The sequence below is a fragment of the Sparus aurata genome, chromosome 6 (genome assembly GCF_900880675.1).
Source record: "Sparus aurata chromosome 6, fSpaAur1.1, whole genome shotgun sequence".
In the NCBI taxonomy this organism is placed as follows: Eukaryota; Metazoa; Chordata; class Actinopteri; order Spariformes; family Sparidae; genus Sparus; species Sparus aurata.
Genome location: NC_044192.1, coordinates 23,866,286 through 23,883,505, shown reverse-complemented (window position 1 = coordinate 23,883,505; position 17,220 = coordinate 23,866,286). Strand labels below are relative to the sequence as shown.

Sequence of the window (17,220 nt, the reverse complement as noted above, 5' to 3'; positions counted from 1 at the left end):
TTTCATCCAGAAACATTACAACAACAAACTGTTGGATGGATTAGGCCCTCACACCAAATCAGTCGTTGTGGGGACACACCAGTCCTCCCATTCATTTTGAGTCAGTGTAGTGTGTTTAGGCTTTGTTGGGGCGCCAACACATTGCCCTGCTTCGAAAGGCTGAAACATAAACAATTTTTTGAGACTGGACAACAGTAAACAACACCACGAAACTTTATACCTCCTAAACATCCACACATGTCAGCATGCTGTCTTATGTTAGCATTTAGCTCATTACAGCTCAACAGAGGCTTCTAGCTAGCATGACTGTAGACTCTTCACAAGTGCATGTTTTATAAAGCAATTTGAAGAACGACACTGAATATACTGTACACTCTTCCTCTGTGACTCACTGGTGTGTCCGCCCTTACTAATTGGACCGTCTGATTTAATATTTCAGACATCATGACAGCCTGTTGTTTCGGTCCTCTCACGCTGTCAGGGGCATGGTAGCATCCGGTTATACATGTCCATGGCACTGCCAAAAGGACTTAGGCAATCAGAGTGTGTTTCAATGTCTGTGTGTGTGTGTGTGTGTGTGTGTGTGTGTGTGTGTGTGTGTGTGTGTGTGTGTGTGTGTGGGCAAAGTTCCCTCCCGCAGCACAGCCCTGAGCAGCAAGCAGCTACATAGCTTCAGCTGAGCCAGGCCCATAAAAGCAGGTCTTATGCTGTAATTACAGTGTATAGTAAGAGATAGAAATAGATCTGGTTTGAGTGACGCGCACATGCTCACATGCATACTCATAGACGGGCCAGTGTGTCTGTCTGGAGGGGATTGAGCAGTGTAATAATGGCTCTGATGGTGGTCACCGGAATAAGGCTGACAGTGCGCACACACGCTCGTTTCATGTGTTTAACCCTTCATGTCAAGCCCATACCACCATGTCGTGTAGTACAGTAGAGGAGGCTGACTCATTCTCTGCAGTATTTTTGAATGCCAGCGCTAAAAGTTCCTTCCAAAAAAATCTTTAAGTGTATCTGAACCTCAGTGCTCCACTCTGCTCATTATCCTGACTCGCGTAATCCTTTGATCCGGAGCCAAGGACCGAAGTAAGAGAGAGAGCACACGCTTATGTTTCCCTGCAACTCTCCACCCTTGTTCCCAGGTGATGAAGACGTACCACATGTACAACACCGACAGCATCAATGCCGAGTCCAAGCTGAAGGAGGCGGAGAAGCAGGAGGAGAAGCAGATGGGACGCTCCGGTCGACAAGACGACCGCCAGACGCCACGCTCCCCCGACACCCTGGCCAGCATCAAGAGCGACGAGAAACCTGTCCGACGCTCCAGCGTAAAAAAAATCGAGAAGATGAAGGAGAAGGTGAGCTGGGGTCAGACCTGCAGGGGGAAGGGAAGGGGAGGAGAAGAAAGCTGTCTCAGAGTGCTCCACCTGTTGTTACGCTGGCTTACAGTGCGTCTCATGAATGATTTATGAGACGACTGGCTTATTGCTAACCTTGTCTACTACAGCTGGGGCCTGTCACAGCAACACAGTTCCTCCACTTCTTATTGTCCATAATCAATACTGAGGCGTTTCACTCTAACACCTATCATTCCCCTCCCCTCCCTCCCTCCCTCCCTCTACCTATCATTACCCTTCTCTCTCTCTCTCTCTCTCTCTCTCTCTCGTCTCTCTCTCTCTCTCTCTCTCTCTCTCTCTCTCTCTCTCTCTCTCTCTCTCTCTCTCTCTCTCTCTCTCTCTCTCTCTCTCTCTCTCTCTCTTATCAGAGACAAGCCAAGTACACTGAGAACAGGCTGAAGGCCATCAAGGCGAGGAACGAGTACCTGCTCGCTCTCGAGGCCACCAATAGCTGTGTCTTTAAATATTACATCCATGACCTCTCCGACATCATTGACGTGAGTATCAACACACTCTCTTACTCTGTGTGAGCGACTAACATTTGTAGACGTGTGTGTGTGTGTTTCTGTGTATGTGTGTGTCCCTGTACTCTAACCAGTGGTGGGCCCCCTCGGTCAGTCTCTTCGCATTAGCTTCAGTGCTCCTAATGAAGCCAGCAGACCGGTCACCCTCTCTGCTTTGCTTCCCAACACTTCACACATCAAAGTGGTGTTGTGTGCCCCCACACCCCACCCTCTCCCACATACAGCCAGTGGCCAAAACAACCAGACAGCGTGGAACAAGTTCATTTTCTGACAGATAAAAACATCCTAACTGCTGGCTGGACTGATAGAGCGGTCAGCGGCAGGTGGCTCAGACACTTTTTCCACCCACATGGAACCGGTTCTGCTCTGATTCGTCTACCTAATTTTGAACCGTTGGGGCCATTAAGGAGCAAAATAGATTTGGTTGACAACTAGCTGGTAGCAAAAATTGGCAGACTTCTTTTGACCTTTCGTGCAACGCATTGTGCACTCTCCTTCCTTGATTCTTGATTCTTGATTACAAATGTCCTGCTCAAAACTGGTAGAGATGCTGGCTGGTTCCCTAGATAGCACCAAGGGTTCAATTGAAATTATATTCCATTTGTTCATGATATGGTGGTGCAGTGGTTAGCGCTGGTTAGCGCTTATTCATGCTGTTGCGGTTTGTGCCCGGCTGGGGCAGGGCCTTTCTGTGAGGGGTTTGTATGTTCCCCCTCAGCTTGTGTGGTTTCTCTCTGGGTACTCCAGCTTTCACCCACATTCCTGCAAGTGAAGTGAATTTATTCGGTCACTCTAAATTGCCCATTGGTGTGAATGTGTGTTGGTCCCTATATGTCAGCCTTGTAAAGTGGCGAGTTGTTCAGGGTTTACCCCACCACTTGCCCTGTTGTCGATCATGTATAAAAAAAAGAAGAAAAAAAAGTCGACAAATGTTGCTTTTTGGCTCTACTTTGTGTGATCAGGACCTATGTGAGCCCAGCCTTTTGCCCAAAATGTGATGAATATATTGTCTTCTGGAGCCATTACTGTATACATATGACTATTTTTGTGTGTGCATGCTTGTGTGACAGTGCTGTGACCTCGGCTACCACGCCAGCCTACATCGTGCCCTGAGGACCTACCTCTCTGCAGAACAGAACGTAGAGACGTCCAAACACTTGGGCCTGGAGACGCTGGAGGGAGCCACGGAGAGCCTGGAGGCCAACGGAGACAAACAGAAACTGATGGAGACCTACAACAACGTCTTCTGCCCTCCGGCTCGCTTTGACTTCCAGTCCCACATGGGAGACACGGTACAATACAGAACCTCTTTTTAAAAGTTGAAGTCTGTGCACTGGGAAGGGCAGGATGTTTTTAAGATGATCTCAAATTGTAAAGTGTCTCATTTTCCACTGTGCTCTGTTTTGGGGTGGGTGTAGATGGGAGTGGTGTGTGCACAGCAGCCGCTGGAAATCGAGTTGCTCCAGAGGTGTCAGCAGCTGCAGTCCCGCCTGTCTACGCTCAAGATTGAGAACGAGGAGGTCAGACATCGTTCGGTTTCCTTTTTTTTTTTTTTACCAAATCATCTGGTTGCTCTTCTGTTGACATCTCCTCTTCCTTTACTCTCCATCAGGTGAAGAAAACCATGGAGGCCACTCTGTCCACCATCCAAGACATGGTGACGGTGGAGGACTATGACGTCTCTGAGTGCTTCCACCACAGCAACAGCATGGAGTCGGTCAAGTCCACTTTCAGCGAATCCTATCTCAGCAAGCCCAGCCTGGCCAAACGGCGGGCCAACCAGCAGGAGACGGAGCAGTTTTACTTCACGGTCAGTGTTGATGGTTGTCATCGTCGATCGACAAAAGCCCCATTAATTGACCGAACTTTAAGCTTTCCTGCAATTAAACGTGCCGACGTGTCTTTTTTTCGTGCTGCAGAAGCTGAAGGAGTTCCTGGAAGGCAGGAACCTGATCACCAAGCTGGAGGCCAAGCATGACCTCATCGACAAGACCCTGGGAGAGAGTGAGTGGGACAGTCATAGCTTGAAGACATTGTCCTTGTGTGTCCTGTCCTGTTTTAAGTGTGTGTGTGTGTGTGTGTGTGTGAGAGATCTGGGAGCCCCCCCCCAGTTGGAGGAAGATGGATTCAGGAAAAGCCTGCTGCCCAGAGGCGGAATATGGAGCAGATCAGGGAGATGAGTGGTTTACTGGGACACATTAGTGCTCAAGCAGGGAAGCAGAGAGAGTTTTAATATATCTAATAATCTAAGCTGTGTGTGTGCCTGCATGTGCGTGTGAGTGGAGGGCTAGGTCACGGTGACAGTGACCATATGTGGATGCAGCTGTGTGTTTTGGTCTGAGGAGGGGGGTGTTCCTCAGAGCTGAATGTGTCCGTATTTCCACAACTTTACAGGAAAGCCATTCTCAAATAGTGTGTGTGTGTTCGCAGCTTTAAGGAGGAAGTTTGTTTCCCCATCTCTGTCCATCTGAAGCCGTTTCCTCACGTGTCCTGCTCCTACTAAAACCGTCTATCTCTCTCTCCCCTCCCCCTCTTCCTGTTTCTCCCTTCTTTAGGTCAGAAGACTGACTGTTGCCTTGCCAGGTAGGTGTGGTGAAGGAAGGAAATATGAACACGCACACACACACACACACACACACACATGCTTACACTTGCATATACCATAGCAGCCTTTGAGCTTGATTTCTTGGCAACCGGGGCTATTATTTTCCCCGTCACGGTTTATAGATATTTTCAACACATGTGCGTATGTGTCTGTGTATACAAACAGAGAGTAACCAGAGTATAAATAGACTTTCTCCGGAGACATAATGACAGACTGCTGTATGTTTCTCTCCCATCTCTCCCTCTGCGTAGTGGACGGAGGAACTCGTCGGTACGGAAGCAGGTAATTATCTGCCATAAGTGTCTGTGTGTGTTTGTTTCTGAGAGGCCACCAGCTCCGAGCCGCCGGAGCCTCGCTTTTAACTCGTGCCACATGTGTTCTCACAGGATGTATGGACACCTAGAGGTTGACAGCACTTTGGTTCAACCCAACACATAATTTTTTATCTGCGGTTGAATCCGTTGGTGCGCTGTAATCCAATCTAAAACAACACTTAAATGATCAAAGTGCTACTCCGCTGGGGAATCTCATGTTTGTGGCGCCCCCCTGTGGCCGGCTTTGGTTTTGGCCATCAGCTCTCACTTGAAAGAGAAATACACAGATTGCTCACTTCATATTAAATTATACATAATACATATTCAAAGCCACAGTGGGATTCCCCTAACAATGGCTACATACTGTACTTCATCCAACATGCCCTCCACAGCCTTCACCTCCCAGAGATTTTCTGGAAACCCCAAACAAACAAAGGGAAAAGGAAAAAGCGCCGTCTCCTAGCAACAGCTGGGTGCTAGTAACCCCCCCCCAACACACACACACACACACAAGTGGGTGCACCGATGCATGTGCGTGTGCAGACATGTGTGCGGAAATCTTCCTGACAAGAAGTGCACTGTGTGTGTTATTTTCCACACCAGCCTCCTGTCGTGTCTTCCTCTATCGGGAGTAATTTCTTCTCCTCCTGTTTCAGGACTCTGGTGAAGCCATTCCTCTGATGGTCGAGAGCTGCATCCGCTTCATCAGTCGGCATGGTGAGTGAAACTCTCCAGGGGAGCATCAGCTTTTCCTGTGTACTGATTGGTTGCATTGTTTGTGTCAAGTTTGATCTGTTTTGGATAAGATTTAAAATTGGGAATTTTTCTAGAACATCATTGCTTCAAACTAAGAATATGCCAAATCTCCAGAACTCCAGAAATCTCCTTAAATCTTATTTTGATGTAACACCTGTTTTTTGTGTGTTCATGTCTGTGTAGGTCTGCAGCACGAGGGCATCTTCAGAGTGTCAGGCTCTCAGGTGGAAGTCAATGACATCAAGAATGCCTTTGAGAGAGGTAGGCCAATCATCCAGCAGGAAACATGAGCATTTTAATCAGTTCATCCAACACTTTATAATCATTTTTCTCCCTCTCCCTCTCCCTCTCCTCTCCGGCTTCTCCTCCGGATATAGGTGAGGACCCGCTGGCAGGGGACCAGAATGACCACGACATGGACTCCATCGCCGGCGTCCTGAAGCTCTACTTCAGAGGACTCGACCAAGCCCTCTTCCCTAAGGAAGTCTTCCATGACCTCATATCCTGTGTCTGTAAGTGTCTCATCCTTTTGGTCAGTTCTGTGCATTTTTATCTGCTTGAGTGTGCGAGTAATCTCCCGTGTGACATGGCTATGTTATGTTCCAGCGATGGAGAGCCTCATGGAGCGGGCAGTCCACATCAAGAAAGGTCTGCAGTCTCTGCCGAACAAAACCCTCATCATCATGAGATACCTGTTCGCCTTCCTTAACCAGTGAGTACTAACACACACACACACACACACACACACACACGTTATGTACTGGATGATGACATGACAGGGAAAAAACAAATAACAAATTTAAACTTCCAAAGAATTGCACAAGAATTACATTAAACTGTAATTACAATGTGTCAATAAAACCGGTGTGACAGTCCACTTTTTTTTCCACTTTTTATGTTTGAGTTTCAACATATCTTCCAGCCTCAGGCATGCACTGCAAAAGAAACCAAATGTTTGGTTGCTTTTGTAGTTACAGAAACTGTAATACCATAGTCACTTAACACAATCTTCATACACCGCTGTGAAGCAGTCTCAAGAAGCAATCCGGGATATTACCTAAAATAGACAACTTTTCAACATTCCCTCCCCTCCTAGTATTCCCATGTGGTATTACTGTTGGTGCTGGTAAACAACACGGCTACAGCTAGCAGCCTGGCTACCAACCAAAGCAAAGAACAACTAAGAATTCCAATCTGGCCTTGAAACTATGATCTCAGTGCTATGGAAAAGGGAGGGTAAAACACCTGGTTGTATAAACAAGTAGGCAGGTGTTGTCAGGGCCGGCTCTAGCCATTTTGGAGAGTCGTGCCAGATTCGTGGGCCCTTCTCCAGCAGCTGTTGGAGGCTTCCGCAAAAATGTCCTGAGTGCATCTGGACAGTTACAGAGCAGCCAAGCCTGACTATTACTGTACAAGCAAAAAGACATAGCTGCAGCAGACAGAGAAGGACAAACAACCGCTGCAGCCTGCACACTACTACTTGCACCAGTGGTTCAGCATAACACATTATTACCTACTTGTGATTACGCATGAGTAAAGCAAACGAGGTTGCACTGCAATTAAATGGTTACACATGCTCAACAATATGTTTAATAATCATCCTTAGCTGCTAACTTAGCTTCATTATCTAGCATTATGAGACAGTTTTTCTTTTATTTTAATTTAAGTTAGTTAGTACAAATGAAACGTCTTTATACAAGACGCGTAAAGTTTCACTGTTAATCCAGTTGTTCTACTGTCACCTGTGAATAGCAACCAGGGAAAACAAACTTCCTGTTTCGGTTTTGCAATAGCACAAGTTTCTTCCTTTGTGCTGTTTGATTTGACCTTCAAAAAAATCCAGTTTGGTGGCAGACCAGGTAGCATAGTGAAAGCAATATTCATAGGGAACTAGACAGGGATGGGGTCATTCTTTTACTGCTAAAAATTTTTTTTACTTCAGAATGATTTTTACTTCAGAATGATAATGATAAATTGCAGCATAGAACGTTGTCTATTGCAACTTTAAACAAAAGCAGATTATGGCACATTTCAGAGGCTTGCAAAAGGTTCTGCAAAGGTTCATATTCACAAAATCCCACATGCATTTCAACATATGCTTTATCAGATTTCAACACAAAGAACACCAGATATTCTCAGCTAAGCATCCAGCCTACATCAGTCTCTACGATTAGCGTGTCATGGGTTGTAGGGTGAAAAAGGACTGCAATAATCCGACCAGAACAAAATGTGGAGAGATGACAGCCCTGCTCCCACACGTTTTTCCATTAATGCTCATGTGAGTCACAATGAGATACCATTCCTCAAAGGCATTCGCTTTCAGTCAGTCCCTGTACAAAAACATCTTTCAGTATTACAAGAGCTACTGACAATAAAATACATTTTCAATCACCATAAACCACAAAAAAGTAAGAATACAATCAAATGCACAAAAAAAACCCTCAAGTACATGATTCCTTTTAATTTAGTATCCACTGCAAGTACAGTATTTCTGTGTGTCTGTGTTCACAGCGCTGTATAAAACTTTAAACCTGCTCAGTCATTTGAAAAAGTGAGGGCATGAAAATCTGCCTTTCAACAGTTGAGAAGGGTTTTTTTACCCCACAGAAACTCATAAACACCACTAATAAACACCAGAATGAGGTCAAAAGAACTTCATTTGGCCTCCTCACAGCAAATCTAAACATCCTTTAACCTCTGTGGGAAGTCAAGTATGGACCCTAATGACAGTCCGAAGTGCAGAGAATATTTCCCCCTTGAGAAATGGTTGTGTTTTCCACTTCAAGTCAAGTTTATTTGTAAAGTCCAATATCCCAAATGCTGAGAAAAAGTGAACCTCTTGGATTTCCCTGGTGTGTTGCACAATTAATCAAAAAATATCATCTGGAATTTTACAGAATCAAAATAATGGATATGCTTAACTTTCCCTGAGATGGTAACATTTAAATAAAAGCATGTTTTTGTGTATTTACTGAGTTATTTGCGCGAACATTTAAAGTCAGGTTCAGAAAAGAATGTGAAACCTTGATTCTGATCAACCTGCATCTGTTCATCACATCGATTTAAGGATTCTACTTTGCTTTAATACTCCAAACATTGCAACAAGTGTAAAGTGTTTCTACAATAAAACATTAGCTCTTGTTACGTTTTACATGGCATTGTCCCAGGATCATTCAACATAAGAACATTCAAGTTGCTAGTTTAAAGGTGCAATATGTTTGAAAACATTCAAAACGTCACTCAAAATATAAAAAGAATGTGAAGAAGTGTTAAGTTCTGATGTTATAACATCCTCAATTTTAACCTTAAGTTTCTCTTTCACCTTTTAAAAGCTTTTTATGCCGTCTTGCTTCGTCTGAAGTATTTGGAATTCTTTTAAAAAAGACAAGGACTAACTCTACCAAAAACCATTGGCTAATAAGGGAGAATATAAAGAATCCGTGACAAAGCGTGTTAGTTGGGAGGGTTAGCATAAAGGAGTCAAAGACACAAACAAAATGGGACCTGAAATTTGAGACCTCTGGGTAATTCAAGTGGCCTGGGGCAGCTCGTGTGGACGCAGACGGGGAGCTTCTTCTTTTGCTTACGTGATTTACAGTCAACACGATGGTCCTGCTTCTCCTCACACACTAAAAACATACACAAAGGCACATCACGCCAGTGTACAAATGAAGTATGACGTTCACTGTCCTGACACACAGATATGCATTCACAGTTTATCCGCAAGCAGTGGTGATGGAGACAATAAATGACATGTCATGGTTGTTTGTGTGCACAGTCAGTTTGTGTATATATATTGTGTTTAAGAGAGAAGGATGAGGTAATGCCCTCTGAATGACTCTGCTTTCCCTTCCGCCCAGCTTGTCTCAGTACAGCGATGATAACATGATGGACCCCTACAACCTGGCCATCTGTTTCGGCCCCACCCTGATGTCTGTCCCCGAGGGCCACGACCAGGTCTCTTGCCAGGCTCACGTAAACGAGCTCATTAAAACTATCATCATCCACCATGACACCATCTTCCCCGGACCGCAGGACCTGCAGGGCCCCATCTACACAATCCCTGGAGCTGGAGACGACTTCTGGTGAGTGTGTGTGTGTGTGTGTGTGTGTGTGTGTGTGAGGAGCGATAAGTCACGCAGGGGTAGCAGGACAGCAGGAAATGTCTTGTCCAACTGGTATCTAACTGGAGGGGGGGCTTGGAGATGACAAGGGGACCAGAAAGGGAGGGGGGTGGGGGTTGATTTAGGGGCTGCAGTGGAGTGACGGGGGCTCAGTCTGTCTGCCCCGCTCAGGGCCAGGGGGCCACGAGGATCAGCTTTCCCTCCATCACACAGCAGATTAAAGTACCGCCTGACCACACTGGCCTGGGAGAGCACAGCATGCACACACCACAATGCACACTGGGGCCAACTTTCAATTTTACTGTAATGACAAGCCCCGGCACCAGTTATTATGATTACTGCCAGTCAGTGCAGTTGTTTAGACTGTAAGACACACTGGAGGAGCAGCTCTCACTCCCTACTGTAGGAAGTGTAGACAGAAGGTGTTTTCACACTGCCATGGCCTGGCCAGAGAAGCCAATTAGCTCATGGGATCAATACTGTACTTATTCTGGAAAGTGGGAAGCTTTAGAAATGAGTCTCCATTTGACAATTAAAGGGACAGTTTCAGCCAGAAAAAAAAAAAAGAATAGTTTTCATCCTCCATAGTTCTATTCATACGTCTAGATTGTTTTGGTGTGAGTTTTGGATCATGTCAGCCTTCTCTTGTATGTAATGGAGCCCAGATGGCACACCACTCTTCAGTGTCAACATCCCATGCACTCACAGCACAAGCATCCCATCCATGAGTAGATGCACAGCTCCTTCTGCACACTGATACAGTGAGCAGGTGTAGTTTGGTAGAAAGAAAATATCTCCTGCATGAAACTGCTCACAACAAGATCTGTGGATTATCATGAGATGAACCAGTTCAGGAATTGCCTTGAGGCACCACAAGCTGAGTGTCATTTGGTTCCATTATGCTCAAGAGAAGTAGAAGTAGAAGTAGACATAAATAGCAGTACAGGTAGGTGGAAAAACATGCACTTTTTATTTTGGGGGTTGAACTGTCACTGTAAAAGGTAGGGACAGTGGGTATTTGGTTGGTTGATTTAAGACAACAAAATAATAGCGTTAATTTGCCCTCCAGAATTGTACTCCTTGCAGTGAAGAGTCATCAGTGCACCCAATAAAATGTGCCACCAGCACCACACTTCATTGTGTGAATTGATAACTCTGCATACCTGCTAGTGTGGAGGATGTTTTGCAACTTAAAAAGTTGAATAAAAAGTGAAAACAATAATCAAAGAAATGTTGAGGTCCGGTCAGTTTTCTGCATTGGATCGTCTTGGACTAGTGTCTAAAATCCAAATAGAGACATTCAGCACATTTCCAACAAAAACTGTGGCTCCAGGGAGTGAACAAGTTTCCACTGTCGCTCTAATCTCAACACTGAGCGGTGGCGTGGCGCTTACGCTATGAGCTTATGTGATTTAATGGAGGAATATGAGGTCAGGTTGTGAGTCACCAACATGTGTTGTCAGTCTGACACTTCTGAAGTTGTGTCCTCTAACCTCATCTGCCCGCTGTGTCCACATCAGTGACAGTCCACACTGTGAGCCCCCCCTGGTGGAAGAGCCTGCACCTGACACCGTCTCAGTCAGCCACAACAGTGAAGATGGTGCGTAATATACAGAAACCCGCACACTCACATGAATACATGTTGTACATGTACATGATTTACTGTATATGATCTTGTCACCAGTTTATGAGATCTTTTCCTGCTTTTCTCACCAGTTACTGTGGCTCTAACCAGTTAAACCAGCTCACATTCTGCTCCCCAGTAACCTGTTAATTGTGCTGCTTTGTTACTCCTTTAACATTTGTGCAGTCACCAAACACAGCAGCACTAACCTGCTATGCACTAATCTGGCTTCCCTTCTCCTTCTCTCTTCTCTCCCCCATCTGTTGCTGCCCCCCTCCTGCTTCTCCGTTACTTCCTGTGTCTGTCCACCGTCCTCTGAATCTCAGGCTCCTTGGCTGTTTCAGAGTCCGACCCGTTCGAAGCCATCGCTCGTTTCGACTACTCCGGCCGGACTAGTCGGGAGCTCTCGTTCAAGAAGGGAGCATCTCTGCTTCTGTTCCAGAGAGCCTCCGATGACTGGTGGGAGGGACGACATAACGGTGTGGACGGACTGGTGCCACATCAATACATTGTGGTCCAAGACATGTAAGTCGCTGGACTTAAAAATATCAAGCACAAGGAGCAGAATAACATTTTACTCATGGTCTTTGATGCAGAGGTTCTGGAACAGCCATCAAAAGAAACTGCCCTCTGTAAAAAAACATAAATAGAAATTACATTTGTTCTGTAATCTGATAAGTAAACACAGAAAGTAGTCCACTGGAAATCCCCGTAGCTAAGGAAGTTAATCTGCTATGAGACGTAGCAAATTGCATATAATAGCAGAACAACTTCCTTGTCAATTTTCCGTGTTGTATATCATGCAAACAGAGTCATCTTTGTCTGTCATTAGTAAGGTCTGAATTGGGGGGGGGGACATTTTCTTCTTTCTTGATCGTCTCAGATCTGATGGGGGCAGGGGAAGTCCAAAGCCTGATGTGGACAGCAGGGACCTGCTGGAGGAGAGGGTGTCCACTAGAGGCAGCGCTGCTTCACCTACTGGAGCTCATGTGGCTGACATCTACCTGGCCAACCTGAACAAGTGGGTGGCGTCTACAAATACAGACTATTTACAGTGTATCTGAGATGTTTCATTTGCACCAACAACAAAACAAACCCACAAGATTTGAAACTGTAGGATTGATTTATATATATATATTTTTTTTTAATGAAAAGAAATGTAACCGAAACGTTTGTCTTCTTCAGGATGAGGAAACGTCCAGAGTCCGGTAGCATCCGAAGAACCTTCCGGGGCTCAGAGAGCGACAGTACCAGTCCGGGAGCCAGTGGAGTGGGAGGGGGAGGAGGAGGCGTGAGAACAGCTTCTCTTCCGGTTGGCGGGGCTCTGGTGAAAGAAACTGGAGACAAGCGACCCGTCAGCGCTCACAGCATCCTCAACTCAGTCACTCGACACTCCTCTCTCAAGACCAAGGTACTCTAATGTCTTCAACCGATAAATGTGGTGGAGGGGTGTTTTTGTTCAATTCCAGCAAGCTTTTAATTGATCGCATTATGAACATTTAGGTGGAGAGTCCTCAGCTACGCAAGACAACCACAGCAGGGCGCTCCAAGAGCTTCAGCAACCACAGACCACTGGAGCCCGAGGTCATCGCCCAGGTGGAGCCCAGCTCACAGGTACACATCAGTGACACCCACGTCCGCTGCTGTAGGGTTTTTTATGCACAAGTTAACTTTAGCTTTACTGTCATGTTGCAGGACATTGAGGCTGCCATGAGCTCTGCCCTGAGTGAGCTTACAAAGCTTGAGAGACAGAGCACCTCAAAACACACGCACGCCCCTGACGTGGTCCTGGACACACTGGAGCAGCTGAAGGGTGTGGGTGGTGGTGGGGGAGGAGGGGCGTCGGAGCCCTCCAGTCCACTCCACTCCCGTCTGTTGCGGGACAACGAGGGCGGCTCCTCTCACGGCCACCCACTTCAGCGCAGCGCCTCCTCTGCCAGCGACGTGCCCTCCTCCTTCCGCCCAGCCAAGAGCCAGCCGAGGAGCCCCCTCCCCTCCGCCACGTCCCCCTCCCTCTCCTCTTCCTCCCTCTCCTCATCTGTACCTTCCTTCAGAGAGCTGCGCCCGCCAGCGACGAGGCCCAAACCGGTGGTGTTCCCGAAAAGCGGCGGAGGAGCCTGCAGCCCGGCCATGGGTTCCCCGACCTCTACTGTGCCCCCTACACCTCCTCCTCCACCCACAGGCCACACACACTCTCTCCCTCACACCCCTCCTCCTCCACCTCCACCCCAGTCTAACGACAAATCCTGCCCGGCTTAGGACTCTCTCAGTCTGATCCACCTTACTGATTCTCACAAACTCTTGGATTCTTACAGCTCTTCTAGCAGGTGCAGAAAGCACTTCATCTGTTTTCACACGAGACCTAACCCACTACTCATGTGTAGCATTCACTTCTCGGTGTCCAGGCGAGTTCTTAAGATGCCGTGTTCCCTTTAGGGTGTCGAGAGTTATTTCTGCCCTCTCCCTGCAGCTCCGCTACCATAGGCGTAGATTAAGACGCTTTCTCTTTCTTTGCCACCACAGAGATTCCAGGGATCGTCGGACTTTTTAAATCTTGTACAAGGGAACAGGACTCAGGACGGGCACCTACAGCTTACATACACTAGTTTGTGATGTTTGAAATGTGTTTGAGTGAGCGTGCAAGCGTGTTACTTGCCTTTTACACACAGAATTAAGTGAGGAACAAAAAGCACTGTTTGATTTTTGTATAGTAGACATGACAGAGTTTTTTTTTGTTTTTTTTTCTTTTAATGACCCATGACTAGCGGACTGGAAGGGAGTGTTTGATTCCTGAGAATAGACTGTGAAATGCTAAGCTCTCATTCTGTGTAGAAATGAAAACTCACTGACTCGCTGCTTCAGAAGTGGAAAGACTGCAGATTAAAGGTGTTTCCGGTGGATGGTGAAAGGAAAGAAAACTGGGCCAAATATCAGTGTAAGTCATGTGATCAAGAGCTTTATTATATCTCTTCCTCCAGTGTTTGATCTGTTGGTGATTTTTTTTCTATTATAATTATTATTATTATTATTATTATTATTATTATTATTATTATTGTTCAGTACTAGTACCACAACAGGAGAATAGCAGGAGCAGCGCTCTCCAAAACATAACAACAGTAACTCCAAATATAGCAATAAAAATAATGAAAGCTGGTAGTTTGAGGCATTATGCTGCTTCCCTCCTGCAGCTCTATTGTGTATGTAGAGGACCACTGAAACCCAGCATTTTTATAGGTTATGTTGAATCGCACTCACACACGGGCACGCGCATTTTCTCCAAATGTGTGTGTGTTTTGTGGCAGCTAAACGCCTTTCAGGTTTTTCCTTGCATGCTGGGGCCATAGACATCAGTTTATATATCAGCAGTGCCAGCTAGAGGACGACTTCAAAACAAAGTTACAGCTTGCTCCTTTAACTATATCCTTCAGACTTAACAGTAAAAAAAAAGGGGTTTTATTATTCTAATGGTGTGTATGTATGTGTAATAATCATAATGATAACTGGAAGCATGGAGCTGAGGATCCTCCTGAGTGTGTTTAAATAGAAGCACAACCAACCACCTCATCCGATGCGTTCTTAAGCAAAAGTTTGCTTTTATTATTATAATTATTTTTTGTTCCAGTTGTTTATAAATGCTCAGATCATGTAATGGTAAACATTTTGAACTGTGTAGCTGTCTGGGTGTGTGCATGTGTGTGTGTGCCTGTGTGAGCATGCGAGGAGTCTGTATGCACCTCTTCCCACCCCTGCCGCCCCCCAAACCCACCACCCATCATAATGGGATGCCACTCGGCAGCAACTATATGGCGTAACACACAGGAAAACTCGTCAGCTAGCAGCAGCTGTGCTGAATAAATATGCACTGTGTATGTGTTGCCAAAAAAAGTCTGCAGGGATGCATAAAATGTTGTCTTCAGTTGCTGCCGTGACAACATCCACAGCAGGCCAGCTCTAAAGGTCCAGTGTGCAGGATTTTGGATGACTTTGGGCCAGAAATAAAGTCTGATATTCATAATTACATTTCCATTAAAGGGGCAACATGTAGTTGAAGAAATTCAAACTCAGAATAATATCTGAATAAAGGAGCTGTACTCAGAAGAAAATAAGGTCCCCAGAACACCGTTGTGAGCTAGAAAGGTGGCAGGGTCTGCCACATATAAACAAAGCGTAATGGTATGAAATTGTGTGTCCTTTTAAGGTCAGTTTGTTTATTCAGTCATGAAAACAAAGAGAGATTATTTACTTTGTTTAGGCATAAAAAACAATCAGTAAATGAAGTCCTATGCACTGGACCTTTAAAAGAAAGAGGCGAGAAAACCTGAATGCAGGATCTTAAACTTTTCCTTTTTTTATATATATATTATTTGCTAAAATGCATCTTTGCATTATTAGATCTGATGAAGAATTGAGAAATATGTGAATCATTTTGCAAACACCGACTTCCAAAGTTGACACACGCCATTCTTGGTAAGCTGAATAACACCTTTCCTGTTCTCAAACAGTATTGATTGAATTCTGTCCTCATATTCCCCTTCTTCCCCTTCCTCCACCCTCCTTACCAGAAAGACAGCTCATACTGCATTCCTGTATGTTCTCTACCAGGTGATGAATTATAACTGTAAAGGGTTATTTTTTTAAAATCTCTGTATACTGTTGTGTATGACCTGGCGTATTTTGTGTTGCCCTTACCTCATTGTGACAGCTAGAGGGAGTGTGACCGTGTGTGTGTGTTTGCAGTGAACTGATCTACGCACACGCGCACTCTCACACATACAGACGTGCATGTGGTTGGTTGGTTGGTTGGTTGGTTGGTGTGTTTTGTCCCGGCCGTTGGGACTGTTCTTCGATCTTAAATCAATCATCGTGCACTTGAACAACTTGGCTTGCGTGTGGACTAACTGTGTGGGGATGAGTTGTCAGAATTGAATATTGTTAAATATGCATTTTTGTGTCCATTTGAAAACAGCAGAACTAAAAAAAAAAAAAAAAAAAAAAAAGACTGTAATGTCAAATCTATTTATAGTTGTCTCTGTATTACTGGAGAATCCTGTGTTCAGATGTACTTTGTATATACAATGTTGTACATTACAGAGGTACACTCTTTTTTGGTACAATATTGTACAGTAATAGCAATAGTAGTTTAATCAAATAGGCCTTATATAATTCTATGTGTAGTTCTTGTAGTAGATCTGTTTTTTAATAAACATTGCTTGCTATAAAGATTCTTGAATCTCTCTGATTTTTGTAACAATAAAAAGGGCCAGAATCCAGAAATATGATCAGATACCTCCGAGATTCTCTAGTTATAGTATGAGACCAGATGCATCTTGTTATTGTCACCTATGTGGTGCAAATGTGATGTCATCCAGCACTGTGGATGACATGAACTCCAGATTCTGTTCTGGTTGGAGAGCATCACTTTGGATATCATTGTATTTGGATCTTGGGGATTTTGCACAGTGATTGACAGAAAATATTGCCCATTTAAATTCAAAACATCATCCACAAGTATACTGATGAAGATAGTGACAAAATACATTGAAATCTGCATCTGGTCGAGAAAGTACAGTAATTATGAAATGTGATGTGAGCGACCCAGCACGAAGACGTAAGCGAAGCACAAATTGAGGGTTTGACTTACCAAAATGTTTATATGGTCTGTTGGAAATAAAGTTTGCTTAGGCTGTGTAGACAAAAGAAGAAGCCTCAAGGTTTACTTCCATAAAGTTCAGAGACTCCCAAGAGGCCGACTTAAAAAAACAAAAACAAAGCAGTCCAAACTGAAGCGTCTGAGACTCACCAGCATGTTTCTAGAGACCTGCATAACCAACACAAACAGCAGGGAGGCTTTTGATGTGACTGAACTGAGATTC

The 17,220-nt window shown here is 45.0% G+C and overlaps 1 protein-coding gene across 4 annotated transcripts in view; it reads left to right on the top strand.

Moving 5' to 3' along the window:
• The window catches only part of srgap2 (SLIT-ROBO Rho GTPase activating protein 2), a 60,832-nt gene extending 44,263 nt beyond the window's left edge, over positions 1–16,569 (top strand). For 2 of the 4 annotated variants that reach the window (XM_030419117.1, XM_030419120.1), the window contains exons 5-23: positions 1,146–1,361; positions 1,769–1,897; positions 2,995–3,216; positions 3,343–3,444; positions 3,537–3,734; positions 3,844–3,928; positions 4,480–4,507; positions 4,781–4,811; positions 5,500–5,560; positions 5,783–5,860; positions 5,977–6,111; positions 6,206–6,311; positions 9,460–9,684; positions 11,244–11,323; positions 11,674–11,872; positions 12,231–12,368; positions 12,533–12,758; positions 12,851–12,961; positions 13,043–16,569. In XM_030419117.1, the coding sequence (XP_030274977.1) occupies positions 1,146–1,361; positions 1,769–1,897; positions 2,995–3,216; positions 3,343–3,444; positions 3,537–3,734; positions 3,844–3,928; positions 4,480–4,507; positions 4,781–4,811; positions 5,500–5,560; positions 5,783–5,860; positions 5,977–6,111; positions 6,206–6,311; positions 9,460–9,684; positions 11,244–11,323; positions 11,674–11,872; positions 12,231–12,368; positions 12,533–12,758; positions 12,851–12,961; positions 13,043–13,606 (2,934 nt within the window). In that variant the 3' untranslated portion in view covers positions 13,607–16,569. The other 2 variants (XM_030419119.1, XM_030419121.1) reach the window with 2 other exon arrangements.
• Positions 16,570–17,220: the final 651 nt, after the last annotated feature.